The 23,413-nt window shown below is 50.1% G+C and overlaps 1 protein-coding gene across 1 annotated transcript in view; it reads right to left on the bottom strand.

Annotated features, from left to right (window-relative positions):
• The window catches only part of LOC116354450 (IQ motif and SEC7 domain-containing protein 1-like), a 94,012-nt gene that overhangs the window by 38,378 nt on the left and 32,221 nt on the right, over positions 1–23,413 (bottom strand). Inside the window, 2 exon segments of the mRNA XM_031794852.1 lie at positions 4,675–5,109; positions 20,753–21,056. Coding sequence (XP_031650712.1) covers positions 4,675–5,109; positions 20,753–21,056 — 739 coding nt within the window.

The raw sequence follows: 23,413 nt of genomic DNA on the forward strand, positions 1-23,413 counted from the left end.
TAACCTACAAAGCATTACATGGGCTTGCTCCTACCTATCTTTCTAATTTGGTCCCGCCGTACATACCTAACGTACGCTACGGTCACAAGATGCAGGCCTAATTGTCCCTAGAATTTCTAAGCAAACAGCTGGAGGCAGGGCTTTCTCCTATAGAGATCAATTTTTATGGAATGGTCTGCCTACCCATGTGAGAGACACAGACTCAGTCTCAACCTTTAAGTCTTTATTGAAGACTCATCTCTTCAGTAGGTCCTATGATTGAGTGTAGTCTGGGCTAGGAGTGTGAAGGTGAACGGAAAGGCTCTGGAGCAACGAACCGCCCTTGATGTCTCTGCCTAGCCGGTTCCCCTCTCTCCACTGGGATTCTCTGCCTCTATCCCTATTACAGGGGCTGATCACTGGCTTACTGGTGCTCTTCCATGCCATCCCTAGGAAGGGTGCGTCACTTGAGTGGGTTGAGTCACTGACGTGGTCCTCCTGTCTGGGTTTGCGCCCCCCCTTGGGTTGTGTCGTGGAGGAGATCTTTGTGGGCTATACTCGGCCTTGTCTCAGGATGGTAGGTTGGTGGTTGAAGATATCCCTCTAGTGGTTTGGGGGCTGTGCTTTGGAAAATTGGGTGGGGTTATATCCTGCCAGTTTGGCCCCGTTCGGGGGTATCATCGGATGAGTTATAATCTCCACCCTGCACAGCCAGAAGAGGACTGGCCACCCCTCATAGCCTGGTTCCTATCTAGGTCTTCCTAGGTTTTGGCCTTTCTAGGAAGTTTTTCCTAGCCACCGTGCTTCTACACCTGCATTGCTTGCTGTTTGGGGTTTTAGGCTGGGTTTCTGTACAGCACTTTGAGATATCAGCTGATGTAAGAAGGGCTATATAAATACATTTGGTTTGATTTGGCACACAGTTCAGACACTCATCTGTCAACACAAAAAAATACAACCAGAGGTCTCTTCACAGCCCCCAGGTCCAGAACAGAGGCTGGGAAACACACAGTATTAAATAGAGTCATGACTACATGGAACTCTCTGCCACCCCAGATAACTCAAGCTAGCAATAAAACCATATTGATAAAACCATATAAAATAACACCTTACGGCATTGTGAAGAGCCACAGACATTTTAAAATATGATGTATTGTGTACTATGTATTATGTACTTTAGTGCATTATGTATTGTACTATATTGTGTATTATGTATTGTATTATGTATTGTATTAAGTAGTGTTATGTAGTGTGTTATGTAGTGTATTATTATGTAGTGTACTATGTAGTGTATTATGTAGTGTGTTATGTAGTGTATTATGTAGTGTATTATGTACTATGTAGTGTATTATGTAGTGTATTATGTAGTGTATTATGTAGTGTATTATGTAGTGTATTATGTAGTGTATTATGTATTATGTAGTGTGTTATGTAGTGTATTATGTAGTGTATTATGTAGTGTATTATGTAGTGTATTATGTAGTGTATTATGTATTATGTAGTGTATTATGTAGTGTATTATGTACTATGTAGTGTATTATGTAGTGTATTATGTAGTGTATTATGTAGTGTATTATGTACTATGTAGTGTATTATGTATTGTATTATGTAGTGTATTATGTAGTGTATTATGTAGTGTGTTATGTATTGTATTATGTAGTGTACTATGTAGTGTGTTATGTAGTGTGTTATGTATTGTATTATGTAGTGTATTATGTACTATGTAGTGTATTATGTAATGTACTATGTAGTGTATTATGTAGTGTATTATGTAGTGTATTATGTACTATGTAGTGTATTATGTAGTGTACTATGTAGTGTATTATGTAGTGTATTATGTAGTGTATTATGTAGTGTATTATGTAGTGTATTATGTATTGTATTATGTAGTGTATTATGTATTATGTATTGTATTATGTAGTGTATTATGTATTGTATTATGTAGTGTATTATGTAGTGTATTATGTATTATGTAGTGTATTATGTAGTGTATTATGTATTGTATTATGTAGTGTATTATGTAGTGTATTATGTAGTGTATTATGTAGTGTGTTATGTATTGTATTATGTAGTGTATTATGTAGTGTGTTATGTAGTGTGTTATGTAGTGTATTATGTAGTGTATTATGTAGTGTATTATGTAGTGTGTTATGTATTGTATTATGTAGTGTATTATGTACTATGTAGTGTATTATGTAGTGTACTATGTAGTGTATTATGTAGTGTATTATGTAGTGTATTATGTACTATGTAGTGTATTATGTAGTGTACTATGTAGTGTGTTATGTAGTGTATTATGTAGTGTATTATGTAGTGTGTTATGTAGTGTATTATGTAGTGTATTATGTAGTGTATTATGTAGTGTATTATGTACTATGTAGTGTATTATGTAGTGTACTATGTAGTGTATTATGTAGTGTGTTATGTAGTGTATTATGTAGTGTATTATGTATTATGTAGTGTATTATGTAGTGTATTATGTAGTGTATTATGTAGTGTATTATGTAGTGTATTATGTAGTGTATTATGTAGTGTATTATGTACTATGTAGTGTATTATGTAGTGTACTATGTATGTATTATGTAGTGTATTATGTAGTGTATTATGTAGTGTATTATGTATTATGTAGTGTATTATGTAGTGTATTATGTAGTGTATTATGTAGTGTATTATGTATTATGTAGTGTATTATGTAGTGTATTATGTAGTGTGTTATGTAGTGTATTATGTAGTGTATTATGTATTATGTAGTGTATTATGTAGTGTACTATGTAGTGTATTATGTAGTGTATTATGTAGTGTATTATGTAGTGTATTATGTAGTGTATTATGTATTATGTAGTGTATTATGTAGTGTACTATGTAGTGTATTATGTAGTGTATTATGTAGTGTACTATGTAGTGTATTATGTAGTGTATTATGTAGTGTATTATGTATTATGTAGTGTATTATGTAGTGTACTATGTAGTGTATTATGTAGTGTATTATGTAGTGTATTATGTAGTGTATTATGTAGTGTACTATGTAGTGTATTATGTAGTGTATTATGTAGTGTATTATGTAGTGTATTATGTAGTGTATTATGTAGTGTATTATGTAGTGTATTATGTAGTGTATTATGTAGTGTATTATGTAGTATGTAGTGTATTATGTAGTGTATTATGTATTATGTAGTGTATTATGTAGTGTATTATGTATTATGTAGTGTATTATGTAGTGTATTATGTAGTGTATTATGTAGTGTATTATGTAGTGTATTATGTAGTGTATTATGTACTATGTAGTGTATTATGTAGTGTATTATGTAGTGTACTATGTAGTGTATTATGCAGTGTACTATGTAGTGTATTATGCAGTGTACTATGTACAGTAGTGTATTATGTATTGTTTTAAAACGTGTATTATGTAGAGTCATAATACGGCCAAGCTCTGTCAAACGCTCCCTAAAACACTTCTGTGAGCAGGCCTTTCTAATCGACCTGGCCCGGGTATCCTGGAAGGACATTGACCTCATCCCGTCAGTTGAGGATGCCTGGTCATTCTTTAAAAGTAACTTCCTCACCATTTTAGATAAGCATGCTCCGTTCAAAAAATGCAGAACTAAGAACAGATATAGCCCTTGGTTCACCCCAGACCTGACTGCCCTCGACCAGCACAAAAACATCCTGTGGCGGACTGCAATAGCATCGAATAGTCCCCGCGATATGCAACTGTTCAGGGAAGTCAGGAACCAATACACGCAGTCAGTCAGGAAAGCTAAGGCCAGCTTTTTCAGGCAGAAGTTTGCATCCTGTAGCTCCAACTCCAAAAAGTTCTGGGACACTGTGAAGTCCATGGAGAACAAGAGCACCTCCTCCCAGCTGCCCACTGCACTGAGGCTAGGTAACACGGTCACAGGATGGATAAAGACAGACAGGTAAGCCACACAGGATGGATAAAGACAGACAGGTAAGGCACACAGGATGGATAAAGACAGACAGGTCAGATTTCTGGATATAAATATGAACTTTATCAAACAAAAAATACATCTATTGTGTAACATGAAGTCCTATGAGTGTCATCTGATGAAGATCATCAAAGGTTAGTGATTAATTTTATCTCTATTTCTGCTTTTTGTGACTCTTTGGCTTGAAAAATGGCTGTGTTTTTCTGTGACTAGGCGCTGACCTAACAAAATCGCATGGTATGCTCTCGTCGTAAAGCCTTTTTGAAATCGGACACTGTGGTGGGATTAACAACAAGTTTATCTTTAAAATTGTGTATAATACTTGTATGTTTGAGGAATTTTAATTATGAGATTTTTGTTGTTTGAATTTGGCCCCCTGCAATTTCACTAGCTGTTGTCAAATCAATCCCGATAACGGGATTGGTGCGGGAAGGGATCACTAAGAGGTTAAGAGGTTGTTCATGCTTGCATTAACTTTCTGGAAGTATATTTTCTGGCGGTGGAAGAAGTTGTAGTGATATGCTCTGTTACAGACACTCATAGGACTGGTTTCCAGAACACAGATTTAGCCTACAGTACTCCTGGGCTCAACAGAAAATCTCCACTATTAATATGTGTCTGGGAAACTAGCTCATAGTTTCCTCCCTTTACTGAAAAATAATTAAATCTGACCTAAATATCGCTTACCATTAAAATGTTTGACTTCTGACCAAGATAAATGATCTTACTGCAGCCTCGTTCCTCTCACCTGTTTGGAGAAGGTCTCATCCAGGTGTGTGTACTCTATGTCCCCCTGGCACAGTGGAAGAGACCCAGCCTCCATCTCTCCATCCCCAGGCTGCCCCCTTCCAGGGTGGGGGTACCTCTGTCCCCCCTGGCCCTGGACCTGGGGCTGGCCCTGTCCCTGGGTCTGGCCCTGTCCCTGGGTCTGGCCCTGTCCCTGTGGCTGGCCCTGTCCCTGGGTCTGGCCCTGTCCCTGGGGCTGGCCCTGCCGCTCATCAAACGAGTACTGCAGTCTCATGTTGGACAGGATGATGCGCCGAGTCATCCGGCTCTCGGAGGCGGAGCTTCTCAGCCGCTCAAAGTTCTTGTTCATGCGGTACTGACGGAACGCCGTCTGGATGGTGCGCGCCGCCCGCCGACTCAGGAAGTAACCGCCATACTTCCTCTCCAGCATCTCCACCTGACAGGAAACAGGAAGTGGAGATGACCAATGAGAATGTGGGAGAAAGTGGAGAGGACCAATGAGAGAGAGCAGGAGGAAGTGGAGAGGACCAATGAGGGAGAAGGAGGAACTGGAAAATATCATCCAGAGAGTGGGAGGAAGTAGAAAGGACGAATTAGAGAGTAGGGGGAAGTGGAGAGGACCAATGACAGAGTGGGAGGAAGTGGAAAGGACAAATTAGAGAGTAGGGGGAAGTGGAGAGGACCAATGACAGAGTGGGAGGAAGTGGAAAGGACAAATTAGAGAGTAGGGGGAAGTGGAGAGGACCAATGAAAGAGTGGGAGGAAGTGGAGGGGACCAATGAGAGAGCTGGAGATTAGGGGAGATTTTTAACCCTATTGAAATTGGTCATCTCTATAGCCTCTGTTTTGAAAACATGTTCTTTTGTTTCTGTTGGAAAGGACCTGAACCAGGGTTTAGTAGTTAGTTTGTCTTGTTTAGTTTTCATTACATCACACAGAATCAGAATACATAACAATATAGAATACAACATCAGAAATCAGACTGTACATTACATTATTTTATTTGACCTTTGTTTAACTAGGCAAGTCAGTTAAGAACAAATATTTTTTTTCAATGACAGTCTAGGAACAGTGGGTTAACTGCCTGTTCAGGGGCAGAACAACATATTTGTATTTTTTTACCTTGTCAGCTCAGGGATTCGATCTTTAACCTTTACGGTTACTAGTCCAACGCTCCTAGGCAACCTGTCGCCCCTACACTCTAACCACTAGGCTACCTGCCACCCCTACACTCTAACCACTAGGCTACCTGTCGCCCCTACACTCTAACCACTAGGCTACCTGCCACCCCTACACTCTAACCACTAGGCTACCTGCCACCTCTACACTCTAACCACTAGGCTACCTGTCGCCCCTACACTCTAACCACTAGGCTACCTGTCGCCCCTACACTCTAACCACTAGGCTACCTGTCGCCTCTACACTCTAACCACTAGGCTACCTGCCGCCCCTACACTCTAACCACTAGGCTACCTGCCTCCTCTACACTCTAACCACTAGGCTACCTGCCACCTCTACACTTTAACCACTAGGCTACCTGCCACCCCTACACTCTAACCACTAGGCTACCTGCCTCCTCTACACTCTAACCACTAGGCTACCTGCCGCCCCTACACTCTAACCACTAGGCTACCTGCCGCCCCTACACTCTAACCACTAGGCTACCTGCCTCCTCTACACTCTAACCACTAGGCTACCTGCCGCCCCTACACTCTAACCACTAGGCTACCTGCCGCCCCTACACTCTAACCACTAGGCTACCTGCCTCCTCTACACTCTAACCACTAGGCTACCTGCCGTCCCTACACTCTAACCACTAGGCTACCTGCCTCCTCTACACTCTAACCACTAGGCTACCTGCCGTCCCTACACTCTAACCACTAGGCTACCTGCCACCCCTACACTCTAACCACTAGGCTACCTGCCACCTCTACACTCTAACCACTAGGCTACCTGCCACCACTACACTCTAACCACTAGGCTACTTGTCGCCTCTACACTCTAACCACTAGGCTACCTGCCGCCCCTACACTCTAACCACTAGGCTACCTGTCGCCCCTACACTCTAACCACTTGGCTACCTGTCGCCCCTACACTCTAACCACTAGGAAACCTGTCGCCCCTACACTCTAACCACTAGGCTACCTGTCGCCCCTACACTCTAACCACTAGGCTACCTGCCGCCCCTACACTCTAACCACTAGGCTACCTGTCGCCCCTACACTCTAACCACTAGGCTACCTGTCGCCCCTACACTCTAACCACTAGGAAACCTGTCGCCCCTACACTCAACCCACTAGGCTACCTGCCGCCCCTACACTCTAAGCACTAGGCTGCCTGTCGCCCCTACACTCTAACCACTAGGCTACCTGTCGCCCCTACACTCTAACCACTAGGCTACCTGCCGCCCCTACACTCTAACCACTAGGCTACCTGTCGCCCCTACACTCTAACCACTAGGCTACCTGTCGCCCCTACACTCTAACCACTAGGCAACCTGCCGCCCCTACACTCTAACCACTAGGCTACCTGTCGCCCCTACACTCTAACCACTAGGCTACCTGCCTCCTCTACACTCTAACCACTAGGCTACCTGCCGCCCCTACACTCTAACCACTAGGCTACCTGCCGCCCCTACACTCTAACCACTAGGCTACCTGCCTCCTCTACACTCTAACCACTAGGCTACCTGCCTCCTCTACACTCTAACCACTAGGAAACCTGTCGCCCCTACACTCAACCCACTAGGCTACCTGCCGCCCCTACACTCTAAGCACTAGGCTGCCTGTCGCCCCTACACTCTAACCACTAGGCTACCTGTCGCCCCTACACTCTAACCACTAGGCTACCTGCCGCCCCTACACTCTAACCACTAGGCTACCTGTCGCCCCTACACTCTAACCACTAGGCTACCTGTCGCCCCTACACTCTAACCACTAGGCAACCTGCCGCCCCTACACTCTAACCACTAGGCTACCTGTCGCCCCTACACTCTAACCACTAGGCTACCTGCCTCCTCTACACTCTAACCACTAGGCTACCTGCCGCCCCTACACTCTAACCACTAGGCTACCTGCCGCCCCTACACTCTAACCACTAGGCTACCTGCCTCCTCTACACTCTAACCACTAGGCTACCTGCCGTCCCTACACTCTAACCACTAGGCTACCTGCCTCCTCTAACCACTAGGCTACCTGCCGTCCCTACACTCTAACCACTAGGCTACCTGCCTCCTCTACACTCTAACCACTAGGCTACCTGCCATCCCTACACTCTAACCACTAGGCTACCTGCCACCCCTACACTCTAACCACTAGGCTACCTGCCGTCCCTACACTCTAACCACTAGGCTACCTGCCACCCCTACACTCTAACCACTAGGCTACCTGCCACCTCTACACTCTAACCACTAGGCTACCTGCCACCCCTACACTCTAACCACTAGGCTACCTGCCTCCTCTACACTCTAACCACTAGGCTACCTGCCTCCTCTACACTCTAACCACTAGGCTACCTGCCGCCCCTACACTCTAACCACTAGGCTACCTGCCACCCCTACACTCTAACCACTAGGCAACCTGTCGCCCCTACACTCTAACCACTAGGCTACCTGCCGCCCCTACACTCTAACCACTAGCCTACCTGCCGTCCCTACACTCTAACCACTAGCCTACCTGCCACCCCTACACTCTAACCACTAGGCTACCTGCCGCCCCTACACTCTAACCACTAGCCTACCTGCCACCCCTACACTCTAACCACTAGGCTACCTGCCGCCCCTACACTCTAACTACTAGGCTACCTGCCGTCCCTACACTCTAACCACTAGGCTACCTGCCACCCCTACACTCTAATCACTAGGCTACCTGCCGCCCTTACACTCTAACCACTAGGCTACCTGTCGCCCCTACACTCTAACCACTAGGTTACCTGCCGCCCCTATACTCTAACCACTAGGCTACCTGTCGCCCCTACACTCTAATCACTAGGCTACCTGCCTCCTCTACACTCTAACCACTAGGCTACCTGCCGCCCTTACACTCTAACCACTAGGCTACCTGTCGCCCCTACACTCTAACCACTAGGTTACCTGCCGCCCCTACACTCTAACCACTAGGCAACCTGTCGCTCCTACACTCTAACCACTAGGCTACCTGCCGCCCCTACACTCTAACCACTAGTCTACCTGTCGCCCCTACACTCTAACCACTAGGCTACCTGCCGCCCCTACACTCTAACCACTAGGCAACCTGTCGCCCCCTACACTCTAACCACTAGGCTACCTGCCACCCCTACACTCTAACCACTAGGCTACCTGTCGCCCCTACACTCTAACCACTAGGCTACCTGCCACCCCTACACTCTAACCACTAGGCTACCTGTCGCCCCTACACTCTAACCACTAGGCTACCTGCCACCCCTACACTCTAACCACTAGGCTACCTGCCGTCCCTACACTCTAACCACTAGGCTACCTGCCACCCCTACACTCTAACCACTAGGCTACCTGCCGTCCCTACACTCTAACCACTAGGCTACCTGCCACCCCTACACTCTAACCACTAGGCTACCTGCCGCCCCTACACTCTAACCACTAGGTTACCTGCCGCCCCTATACTCTAACCACTAGGCTACCTGTCGCCCCTACACTCTAATCACTAGGCTACCTGCCTCCTCTACACTCTAACCACTAGGCTACCTGCCGCCCTTACACTCTAACCACTAGGCTACCTGTCGCCCCTACACTCTAACCACTAGGTTACCTGCCGCCCCTACACTCTAACCACTAGGCAACCTGTCGCTCCTACACTCTAACCACTAGGCTACCTGCCGCCCCTACACTCTAACCACTAGTCTACCTGTCGCCCCTACACTCTAACCACTAGGCTACCTGCCGCCCCTACACTCTAACCACTAGGCAACCTGTCGCCCCTACACTCTAACCACTAGGCTACCTGCCACCCCTACACTCTAACCACTAGGCTACCTGTCGCCCCTACACTCTAACCACTAGGCTACCTGCCACCCCTACACTCTAACCACTAGGCTACCTGCCGTCCCTACACTCTAACCACTAGGCTACCTGCCACCCCTACACTCTAACCACTAGGCTACCTGCCGTCCCTACACTCTAACCACTAGGCTACCTGCCACCCCTACACTCTAACCACTAGGCTACCTGCCGCCCCTACACTCTAACCACTAGGCTACCTGCCACCCCTACACTCTAACCACTAGGCTACCTGCCACCTCTACACTCTAACCACTAGTCTACCTGCCGCCCCTACACTCTAACCACTAGGCTACCTGCCGCCCCTACACTCTAACCACTAGGCTACCTGCCGCCCCTACACTCTAACCACTAGGCTACCTGTCGCCCCTACACTCTAACCACTAGGCTACCTGCCGCCCCTACACTCTATCCACTAGGCTACCTGCCGCCCCTACACTCTAACCACTAGGCTACCTGCCACCCCTACACTCTAACCACTAGGCTATCTGTCGCCCCTACACTCTAACCACTAGGCTACCTGCCATCCCTACACTCTAACTACTAGGCTACATGCCACCCCTACACTCTAACCACTAGCCTACCTGCCACCCCTACACTCTAACCACTAGGCTACCTGCCGCCCCTACACTCTAACCACTAGCCTACCTGCCGTCCTTACACTCTAACCACTAGCCTACCTGCCAACCCTACTCTCTAACCACTAGGCTACCTGCCGCCCCTACACTCTAACCACTAGCCTACCTGCCACCCCTACACTCTAACCACTAGGCTACCTGCTGCCCCTACACTCTAACTACTAGGCTACCTGCCGTCCCTACACTCTAACCACTAGGCTACCTGCCACCCCTACACTCTAACCACTAGGCTACCTGCCGCCCTTACACTCTAACCACTAGGCTACCTGTCGCCCCTACACTCTAACCACTAGGTTACCTGCCGCCCCTACACTCTAATCACTAGGCTACCTGCCTCCTCTACACTCTAACCACTAGGCTACCTGCCGTCACCACACTCTAACCACTAGGCTACCTGCCACCTCTACACTCTAACCACTAGGCTACCTGTCACCCCTACACTCTAACCACTAGGCTACCTGTCACCCCTACACTCTAACCACTAGGCTACCTGCCACCCCTGCACTCTAACCACTAGGCTACCTACCGTCTCTACACTCTAACCACTAGGCTACCTGCCACCCCTATACTCTAACCACTAGGCTACCTGCCTCCTCTACACTCTAACCACTAGGCTACCTGCCGTCCCTACACTCTAACCACTAGGCTACCTGCCACCCCTACACTCTAACCACTAGGCTACCTGCCACCTCTACACTCTAACCACTAGGCTACCTGCCACCCCTACACTCTAACCACTAGGCTACTTGTCGCCTCTACACTCTAACCACTAGGCTACCTGCCGCCCCTACACTCTAACCACTAGGCTACCTGTCGCCCCTACACTCTAACCACTTGGCTACCTGTCGCCCCTACACTCTAACCACTAGGAAACCTGTCGCCCCTACACTCTAACCACTAGGCTACCTGTCGCCCCTACACTCTAACCACTAGGCTACCTGTCGCCCCTACACTCTAACCACTAGGCTACCTGCCGCCCCTACACTCTAACCACTAGGCTACCTGTCGCCCCTACACTCTAACCACTAGGCTACCTGTCGCCCCTACACTCTAACCACTAGGCTACCTGCCGCCCCTACACTCTAACCACTAGGCTACCTGTCGCCCCTACACTCTAACCACTAGGCTACCTGCCTCCTCTACACTCTAACCACTAGGCTACCTGCCGTCACCACACTCTAACCACTAGGCTACCTGCCACCTCTACACTCTAACCACTAGGCTACCTGTCACCCCTACACTCTAACCACTAGGCTACCTGTCACCCCTACACTCTAACCACTAGGCTACCTGCCACCCCTGCACTCTAACCACTAGGCTACCTACCGTCTCTACACTCTAACCACTAGGCTACCTGCCACCCCTATACTCTAACCACTAGGCTACCTGCCTCCTCTACACTCTAACCACTAGGCTACCTGCCGTCCCTACACTCTAACCACTAGGCTACCTGCCACCCCTACACTCTAACCACTAGGCTACCTGCCACCTCTACACTCTAACCACTAGGCTACCTGCCACCCCTACACTCTAACCACTAGGCTACTTGTCGCCTCTACACTCTAACCACTAGGCTACCTGCCACCTCTACACTCTAACCACTAGGCTACCTGCCACCCCTACACTCTAACCACTAGGCTACTTGTCGCCTCTACACTCTAACCACTAGGCTACCTGCCGTCCCTACACTCTAACCACTAGGCTACCTGCCACCCCTACACTCTAACCACTAGGCTACCTGCCGTCCCTACACTCTAACCACTAGGCTACCTGCCACCCCTACACTCTAACCACTAGGCTATCTGTCGCCCCTACACTCTAACCACTAGGCTACCTGCCATCCCTACACTCTAACTACTAGGCTACATGCCGCCCCTACACTCTAACCACTAGCCTACCTGCCACCCCTACACTCTAACCACTAGGCTACCTGCCGCCCCTACACTCTAACCACTAGCCTACCTGCCGTCCTTACACTCTAACCACTAGCCTACCTGCCACCCCTACACTCTAACCACTAGGCTACCTGCCGCCCCTACACTCTAACCACTAGCCTACCTGCCACCCCTACACTCTAACCAATAGGCTACCTGCTGCCCCTACACTCTAACTACTAGGCTACCTGCCGTCCCTACACTCTAACCACTAGGCTACCTGCCACCCCTACACTCTAACCACTAGGCTACCTGCCGCCCTTACACTCTAACCACTAGGCTACCTTTCGCCCCTACACTCTAACCACTAGGTTACCTGCCGCCCCTACACTCTAATCACTAGGCTACCTGCCTCCTCTACACTCTAACCACTAGGCTACCTGCCTCCTCTACACTCTAACCACTAGGCTACCTGCCGTCACCACACTCTAACCACTAGGCTACCTGCCACCTCTACACTCTAACCACTAGGCTACCTGTCACCCCTACACTCTAACCACTAGGCTACCTGTCACCCCTACACTCTAACCACTAGGCTACCTGCCACCCCTGCACTCTAACCACTAGGCTACCTACCGTCTCTACACTCTAACCACTAGGCTACCTGCCACCCCTATACTCTAACCACTAGGCTACCTGCTGCCCCTACACTCTAATCACTAGGCTACCTGCCGCCACTACACTCTAACCACTAGGCTACCTGCCACCTCTATACTCAAACCACTAGGCTACCTACCGTCACTACACTCTAACCCCTAGGCTACCTGCCCCCCTACACTCTAACCACTAGGCTACCTGCCTCCTCTACACTCTAACCCCTAGGCTACCTGTCCCCTACACTCAAACCACTAGGCTACCTCCCTCCTCTACACTCTAACCACTAGGCAACCTGCCTCCTCTACACTCTAACCACTAGGCTACCTGTCGCCCCTACACTCTAACCACTAGGCTACCTGTCGCCCCTACACTCTAACCACTAGGCTACCTGCCGCCCCTACACTCTAACCACTAGGCTACCTGCCACCCCTACACTCTAACCACTAGGCTACCTGTCGCCCCTACACTCTAACCACTAGGCAACCTGTCGCCCCTACACTCTAACCACTAGGCTACCTGCCACCCCTACACTCTAACCACTAGGCTATCTGTCGCCCCTACACTCTAACCACTAGGCTACCTGCCATCCCTACACTCTAACTACTAGGCTACATGCCACCCCTACACTCTAACCACTAGCCTACCTGCCACCCCTACACTCTAACCACTAGGCTACCTGCCGCCCCTACACTCTAACCACTAGCCTACCTGCCGTCCTTACACTCTAACCACTAGCCTACCTGCCACCCCTACACTCTAACCACTAGGCTACCTGCCGCCCCTACACTCTAACCACTAGCCTACCTGCCACCCCCTACACTCTAACCACTAGGCTACCTGCTGCCCCTACACTCTAACTACTAGGCTACCTGCCGTCCCTACACTCTAACCACTAGGCTACCTGCCACCCCTACACTCTAACCACTAGGCTACCTGCCGCCCTTACACTCTAACCACTAGGCTACCTGTCGCCCCTATACTCTAACCACTAGGTTACCTGCCGCCCCTACACTCTAACCACTAGGCTACCTGCCTCCTCTACACTCTAACCACTAGGCTACCTGCCTCCTCTACACTCTAACCACTAGGCTACCTGCCGTCACCACACTCTAACCACTAGGCTACCTGCCACCTCTACACTCTAACCACTAGGCTACCTGTCACCCCTACACTCTAACCACTAGGCTACCTGTCACCCCTACACTCTAACCACTAGGCTACCTGCCACCCCTGCACTCTAACCACTAGGCTACCTACCGTCTCTACACTCTAACCACTAGGCTACCTGCCACCCCTATACTCTAACCACTAGGCTACCTGCTGCCCCTACACTCTAATCACTAGGCTACCTGCCGCCACTACACTCTAACCACTAGGCTACCTGCCACCTCTATACTCAAACCACTAGGCTACCTACCGTCACTACACTCTAACCCCTAGGCTACCTGCCCCCCTACACTCTAACCACTAGGCTACCTGCCTCCTCTACACTCTAACCCCTAGGCTACCTGTCCCCTACACTCAAACCACTAGGCTACCTCCCTCCTCTACACTCTAACCACTAGGCAACCTGCCTCCTCTACACTCTAACCACTAGGCTACCTGTCGCCCCTACACTCTAACCACTAGGAAACCTGTCGCCCCTACACTCTAACCACTAGGCTACCTGCCACCCCTACACTCTAACCACTAGGCTATCTGTCGCCCCTACACTCTAACCACTAGGCTACCTGCCGTCCCTACACTCTAACTACTAGGCTACCTGCCACCCCTACACTCTAACCACTAGCCTACCTGCCACCCCTACACTCTAACCACTAGCCTACCTGCCACCCCTACACTCTAACCACTAGGCTACCTGCCGCCCCTACACTCTAACCACTAGGCTACCTGCCACCACTACACTCTAACCACTAGCCTACCTGCCACCCCTACACTCTAACCACTAGGCTACCTGCCGCCCCTACACTCTAACCACTAGGCTACCTGCCACCACTACACTCTAACCACTAGGCTACCTGCCACCCCTACAATCTAACCACTAGGCTACCTGTCGCCCCTACACTCTAACCACTAGGCTACCTGCCACCCCTACACTCTAACCACTAGCCTACCTGCCACCCCTACACTCTAACCACTAGGCTACCTGCCGCCCCTACACTCTAACCACTAGGCTACCTGCCACCACTACACTCTAACCACTAGGCTACCTGCCACCCCTACACTCTAACCACTAGGCTACCTGTCGCCCCTACACTCTAACCACTAGGCAACCTGTCACCCCTACACTCTAACCACTAGGCTATCTGTCGCCCCTACACTCTAACCACTAGGCTACCTGCCATCCCTACACTCTAACCACTAGCCTACATGCCACCCCTACACTCTAACCACTAGCCTACCTGCCACCCCTACACTCTAACCACTAGGCTACCTGCCGCCCCTACACTCTAACCACTAGCCTACCTGCCGTCCCTACACTCTAACCACTAGCCTACCTGCCACCCCTACACTCTAACCACTAGGCTACCTGCCGCCCCTACACTCTAACCACTAGCCTACCTGCCACCCCTACACTCTAACCACTAGGCTACCTGCCGCCCCTACACTCTAACTACTAGGCTACCTGCCGTCCCTACACTCTAACCACTAGGCTACCTGCCACCCCTACACTCTAACCACTAGGCTACCTGCCGCCCTTACACTCTAACCACTAGGCTACCTGTCGCCCCTACACTCTAACCACTAGGTTACCTGCCGCCCCTATACTCTAACCACTAGGCTACCTGTCGCCCCTACACTCTAATCACTAGGCTACCTGCCTCCTCTACACTCTAACCACTAGGCTACCTGCCTCCTCTACACTCTAACCACTAGGCTACCTGCCGTCACCACACTCTAACCACTAGGCTACCTGCCACCTCTACACTCTAACCACTAGGAAACCTGTCGCCCCTACACTCTAACCACTAGGCTACCTGCCACCCCTGCACTCTAACCACTAGGCTACCTACCGCCCCTACACTCTAACCACTAGGCTACCTACCGTCTCTACACTCTAACCACTAGGCTACCTGCCACCCCTACACTCTAACCACTAGGCTACCTGCCGCCCCTATACTCTAACCACTAGGCTACCTGCCGCCCCTATACTCTAACCACTAGGCTACCTGCTGCCCCTACACTCTAACCACTAGCCTACCTGCCGTCCCTACACTCTAACCACTAGCCTACCTGCCACCCCTACACTCTAACCACTAGGCTACCTGCCGCCCCTACACTCTAACCACTAGCCTACCTGCCACCCCTACACTCTAACCACTAGGCTACCTGCCACCCCTACACTCTAACTACTAGGCTACCTGCCGTCCCTACACTCTAACCACTAGGCTACCTGCCACCCCTACACTCTAACCACTAGGCTACCTGCCGCCCTTACACTCTAACCACTAGGCTACCTGTCGCCCCTACACTCTAACCACTAGGTTACCTGCCGCCCCTATACTCTAACCACTAGGCTACCTGCCGCCCCTACACTCTAACCACTAGCCTACCTGCCACCCCTACACTCTAACCACTAGGCTACCTGCCGCCCTTACACTCTAACCACTAGGCTACCTGTCGCCCCTACACTCTAACCACTAGGTTACCTGCCGCCCCTATACTCTAACCACTAGGCTACCTGTCGCCCCTACACTCTAATCACTAGGCTACCTGCCTCCTCTACACTCTAACCACTAGGCTACCTGCCTCCTCTACACTCTAACCACTAGGCTACCTGCCGTCACCACACTCTAACCACTAGGCTACCTGCCACCTCTACACTCTAACCACTAGGCTACCTGTCACCCCTACACTCTAACCACTAGGCTACCTGCCACCCCTGCACTCTAACCACTAGGCTACCTACCGCCCCTACACTCTAACCACTAGGCTACCTACCGTCTCTACACTCTAACCACTAGGCTACCTGCCACCACTACACTCTAACCACTAGGCTACCTGCCGCCCCTATACTTTAACCACTAGGCTACCTGCCGCCCCTATACTCTAACCACTAGGCTACCTGCTGCCCCTACACTCTAATCACTAGGCTACCTGCCGCCACTACACTCTAACCACTAGGCTACCTGCCACCTCTACACTCTAACCCCTAGGCTACCTGTCCCCTACACTCTAACCACTAGGCTACCTGCCCCCCTACACTCTAACCACTAGGCTACCTGCCTCCTCTACACTCTAACCACTAGGCTACCTGTCGCCCCTACACTCTAACCACTAGGAAACCTGTCGCCCCTACACTCTAACCACTAGGCTACCTGCCACCCCTACACTCTAACCACTAGGCTATCTGTCGCCCCTACACTCTAACCACTAGGCTACCTGCCGTCCCTACACTCTAACTACTAGGCTACCTGCCACCCCTACACTCTAACCACTAGCCTACCTGCCACCCCTACACTCTAACCACTAGGCTACCTGCCGCCCCTACACTCTAACCACTAGGCTACCTGCCACCACTACACTCTAACCACTAGGCTACCTGCCACCCCTACACTCTAACCACTAGGCTACCTGTCGCCCCTACACTCTAACCACTAGGCTATCTGTCGCCCCTACACTCTAACCACTAGGCTACCTGCCATCCCTACACTCTAACTACTAGGCTACATGCCACCCCTACACTCTAACCACTAGCCTACCTGCCACCCCTACACTCTAACCACTAGGCTAGCTGCCGCCCCTACACTCTAACTACTAGGCTACATGCCACCCCTACACTCTAACCACTAGGCTACCTGCCGCCCTTACACTCTAACCACTAGCCTACCTGCCACCCCTACACTCTAACCACTAGGCTACCTGCCGCCCCTACACTCTAACTACTAGGCTACCTGCCGTCCCTACACTCTAACCACTAGGCTACCTGCCACCCCTACACTCTAACCACTAGGCTACCTGCCGTCCCTACACTCTAACCACTAGGCTACCTGCCTCCTCTACACTCTAACCACTAGGCTACCTGCCACCCCTACACTCTAACCACTAGGCTATCTGTCGCCCCTACACTCTAACCACTAGGCTACCTGCCTCCTCTACACTCTAACCACTAGGCTACCTGCCGTCACCACACTCTAACCACTAGGCTACCTGCCACCTCTACACTCTAACCACTAGGCTACCTGTCACCCCTACACTCTAACCACTAGGCTACCTGCCACCCCTGCACTCTAACCACTAGGCTACCTACCCGCCCCTACACCCTAACCACTAGGCTACCTACCGTCTCTACACTCTAACCACTAGGCTACCTGCCACCACTACACTCTAACCACTAGGCTACCTGCCGCCCCTATACTCTAACAACTAGGCTACCTGCCGCCCCTATACTCTAACCACTAGGCTACCTGCTGCCCCTACACTCTAATCACTAGGCTACCTGCCGCCACTACACTCTAACCACTAGGCTACCTGCCACCTCTACACTCTAACCCCTAGGCTACCTGTCCCCTACACTCTAACCACTAGGCTACCTGCCCCCCTACACTCTAACCACTAGGCAACCTGCCTCCTCTACACTCTAACCACTAGGCTACCTGTCGCCCCTACACTCTAACCACTAGGAAACCTGTCGCCCCTACACTCTAACCACTAGGCTACCTGCCACCCCTACACTCTAACCACTAGGCTATCTGTCGCCCCTACACTCTAACCACTAGGCTACCTGCCGTCCCTACACTCTAACTACTAGGCTACCTGCCACCCCTACACTCTAACCACTAGCCTACCTGCCACCCCTACACTCTAACCACTAGGCTACCTGCCGCCCCTACACTCTAACCACTAGGCTACCTGCCACCACTACACTCTAACCACTAGGCTACCTGCCACCCCTACACTCTAACCACTAGGCTACCTGTCGCCCCTACACTCTAACCACTAGGCAACCTGTCACCCCTACACTCTAACCACTAGGCTATCTGTCGCCCCTACACTCTAACCACTAGGCTACCTGCCATCCCTACACTCTAACTACTAGGCTACATGCCACCCCTACACTCTAACCACTAGCCTACCTGCCACCCCTACACTCTAGCCACTAGGCTACCTGCCGCCCCTACACTCTAACTACTAGGCTACATGCCACCCCTACACTCTAACCACTAGGCTACCTGCCGCCCTTACACTCTAACCACTAGGCTACCTGTCGCCCCTACACTCTAACCACTAGGCTACCTACCGCCCCTATACTCTAACCACTAGGCTACCTGTCGCCCCTACACTCTAACCACTAGGCTACCTGCCGCCCCTATACTCTAACCACTAGGCTACCTGTCGCCCCTACACTCTAATCACTAGGCTACCTGCCTCCTCTACACTCTAACCACTATGCTACCTGCCTCCTCTACACTCTAACCACTAGGCTACCTGCCGTCACCACACTCTAACCACTAGGCTACCTGCCACCTCTACACTCTAACCACTAGGCTACCTGTCACCCCTACACTCTAACCACTAGGCTACCTGCCACCCCTGCACTCTAACCACTAGGCTACCTACCACCCCTACACTCTAACCACTAGGCTACCTACCGTCTCTACACTCTAACCACTAGGCTACCTGCCACCCCTACACTCTAACCACTAGGCTACCTGCCGCCCCTATACTCTAACCACTAGGCTACCTGCCGCCCCTATACTCTAACCACTAGGCTACCTGCTGCCCCTACACTCTAATCACTAGGCTACCTGCCGCCACTACACTCTAACCACTAGGCTACCTGCCACCTCTATACTCAAACCACTAGGCTACCTACCGTCATTACACTCTAACCCCTAGGCTACCTGCCCCCCTACACTCTAACCAGTAGGCTACCTGCCTCCTCTACACTCTAACCCCTAGGCTACCTGCCCCCCTACACTCTAACCACTAGGCTACCTGCCTCCTCTACACTCTAACCCCTAGGCTACCTGCCCCCCTACACTCTAACCACTAGGCTACCTGCCTCCTCTACACTCTAACCACTAGGCAACCTGCCTCCTCTACACTCTAACCACTAGGCTACCTGCCTCCTCTACACTCTAACCACTAGACTACCTGCCTCCTCTACACTCTAACCACTAGGCTACCTGCCGCCCCTACACTCTAACCACTAGGCTACCTGCCTCCTCTATACTCTAACCACTAGGCTACCTGCCACCCCTACACTCTAACCACTAGGCTATCTGTCGCCCCTACACTCTAACCACTAGGCTACCTGCCGTCCCTACACTCTAACCACTAGGCTACCTGCCTCCTCTACACTCTAACCACTAGGCTTCCTGCCGCCCCTACACTCTAACCACTAGGCTACCTGCCTCCTCTACACTCTAACCACTAGGCTACCTGCCACCCCTACACTCTAACCACTAGGCTACCTGCCTCCTCTACACTCTAACCACTAGGCTACCTGCCACCCCTACACTCTAACCACTAGGCTACCTGCCTCCTCTACACTCTAACCACTAGGCTACCTGCCGCCCCTACACTCTAACCACTAGGCTACCTGCCTCCTCTACACTCTAACCACTAGGCTACCTGCCACCCCTACACTCTAACCACTAGGCTACCTGCCTCCTCTACACTCTAACCACTAGGCTACCTGCCGTCCCTACACTCTAACCACTAGGCTACCTGCCACCCCTACACTCTAACCACTAGGCTACCTGTCGCCCCATATTATAGTAAAGTATAGACTATAATCAACTTCATTACAAAAGGAGAAAGCCTTGTATACATTCTTCTTCTGTGGGTCTGTGGAGAACTCATAGTTGTTAGACAGGGCTTTGCACCTCCATAATAATAGTAATAATAATAATATTAATAACATATCCAATAATATAATAATAATATGCACACCTTCTTGTCCTGTAGGTCTGTGGAGAGCTCATAGCTGTCGGACAGGGCTTTGCAGCGCTTGTTGTCCTCCTCCTCCTGCTTCCGGAGCGCCAGGCTGGCAGGCTGATACCGGGTCCTCTGGACCCAGGCCAGGGAGGCAGGACTGGGGGGGGCCACCGGGGGGCCCTGGGGGTGGTGTTGGGATCGGGGGTCCGGTGGGCCGGGGCCAATGCTGTAGCGGTGATCAGAGCTGCTCAGGTAGGGCCCCCGGCTACAGGTGCTGTCAGAGAAACTGCCTGTGTCGCCACGTGGAGTCTCTTCCACACTGGGGGGGGGGGGGGAGTAGAGAGAGAAGAGAGGACAGTATATTTAACTACTGTGAACAGTGAAAGAGAGTGTAGGGAGGATATCAGAGGATAACCTCAAATCTCAAATAACCTCAAATATAGTGCTTGACCTGGGGTATCATTAGGTTGCTTGACCTGGGGTATCATTATAGGGCTTGGCCTGGGGTATCAGTAGGTTGCTTGACCTGGGGTATCATTAGGTTGCTTGACCTGGGGTATCATTATAGGGCTTGGCCTGGGGTATCATTAGGTTGCTTGACCTGGGTATCATTAGGTTGCTTGACCTGGGGTATCATTATAGGGCTTGACCTGGGGTATCACTAGGTTGTCTGACCTGGGGTATCATTACAGACCTGGGGTATCATTATAGACCTGGGGTATCATTATAGACCTGGGGTATCATTATAGACCTGGGGTATCATTATAGACCTGGGATATCATTAGGGGGTATCATTATAGACCTGGGATATCATTAGGGGGTATCATTATAGACCTGGGATATCACTAGGAGGTATCATCATAGACCTGGGGTATCATTATAGACCTGGGGTATCACTAGGGGATATCATTATAGACCTGGGGTATCATTATAGACCTGGGGTATCATTATAGACTTGGGGTATCATTATAGACAAGGGGTATCATTATAGACTTGGGGTATCATTATAGACAATGGGTATCATTATAGACCTGGGGTATCATTATAGACTTGGGGTATCATTATAGACAAGGGGTATCATTATAGACATGGGGTATCATTAAAGTGCTTGATCCGGGGTATCATTATAGAGCTTGGTAATCATTATAGTGCTTGACATGGGGTTTCATTACAGATCTGGGGTATCATTATAGACATGGGGTATCATTATAGACCTGGGGTATCATTATAGACCTGGGGTATCATTATAGTTCATGACCTGGGGTATTGTTATAGACCTGGTGTTACGCTCGTTGATGTAATGAGGAGACCAAGGTGCAGAGTGGTAGGCGAACAGGCTGCCTAAGTATGAGCCCCAATCAGAGACAACGATAGACAGCTGCTCTGATTGGGAACCATACCAGGCCAAACAAAGAAATAGGAAAACTAGATTGCCCACCCTAGTCACACCCTGCCCTAACCAAAATAGAGAATTAAAAGGATCACTAAGGTCAGGGCGTGACACCTGTGGTATCGTTATAGGGCATTAACTGGGGTATCATTATAGGCCTGGGGTATCAATATAGTGCTTAACCTGGGGTATCATTTTAGACCTGGTGTATCATTAACAGGAACTCATGGCCATTGGCATGAACTCATGGGGATCCATAATAAACCCCAGGAAGAGTAGCTGCTGCCTTGACAGGAACAATGGGGATCCATAATAAACCCCAGGAAGAGTAGCTGCTGCCTTGACAGGAGGTAATGGGGATCCATAATAAACCCCAGGAAGAGTAGCTGCTGCCTTGGCAGGAGCTAATGGGGATCCATAATAAACCCCAGGAAGAGTAGCTGCTGCCTTGGCAGAACTAATGGGGATCCATAATAAACCCCAGGAAGAGTAGCTGCTGCCTTGGCAGGAACTAATTAAGATCCATAATAAACCCCAGGAAGAGTAGCTGCTGCCTTGGCAGGAACTGATGGGGATCCATAATAAACCCCAGGAAGAGTAGCTGCTGCCTTGGCAGGAACTCATGGGGATTCATAATAAACCCCAGGAAGAGTAGCTGCTGCCTTGGCAGGAACTAATGGGGATCCATAATGAACCCCTTGAAGAGTAGCTGCTGCCTTGGCAGGAACTCATGGGGATCCATAATAAACCCCAGGAAGAGTAGCTGCTGCCTTGACAGGAACCAATGGGGATCCATAATAAACCCCAGGAAGAGTAGCTGCTGCCTTGGCAGGAACTAATGGGGATCCATAATAAACCCCAGGAAGAGTAGCTGCTGCCTTGGCAGGAACTAATGGGGATCCATAATAAACCCCAGGAAGAGTAGCTGCTGCCTTGGCAGGAACTAATGGGGATCCATAATAAACCCCAGGAAGAGTAGCTGCTGCCTTGGCAGGAACTAATGGGGATCCATAATAAACCCAGGAAGAGTAGCTGCTGCCTTGGCAGGAACTAATGGGGATCCTTATTAATAAACCCAGGAAGAGTAGCTGCTGCCTTGGCAGGAACTAATGGGGATCCTTAATAAACCCAGGAAGAGTAGCTGCTGCCTTGGCAGGAACTAATGGGGATCCATAATAAACCCAGGAAGAGTAGCTGCTGCCTTGGCAGGAACTAATGGGGATCCATAATAAACCCAGGAAGAGGAGCTGCTGCCTTGGCAGGAACTAATAATAATACATATTCAT

Source organism: Oncorhynchus kisutch, linkage group LG17 (genome assembly GCF_002021735.2).
Source record: "Oncorhynchus kisutch isolate 150728-3 linkage group LG17, Okis_V2, whole genome shotgun sequence".
NCBI lineage: Eukaryota > Metazoa > Chordata > Actinopteri > Salmoniformes > Salmonidae > Oncorhynchus > Oncorhynchus kisutch.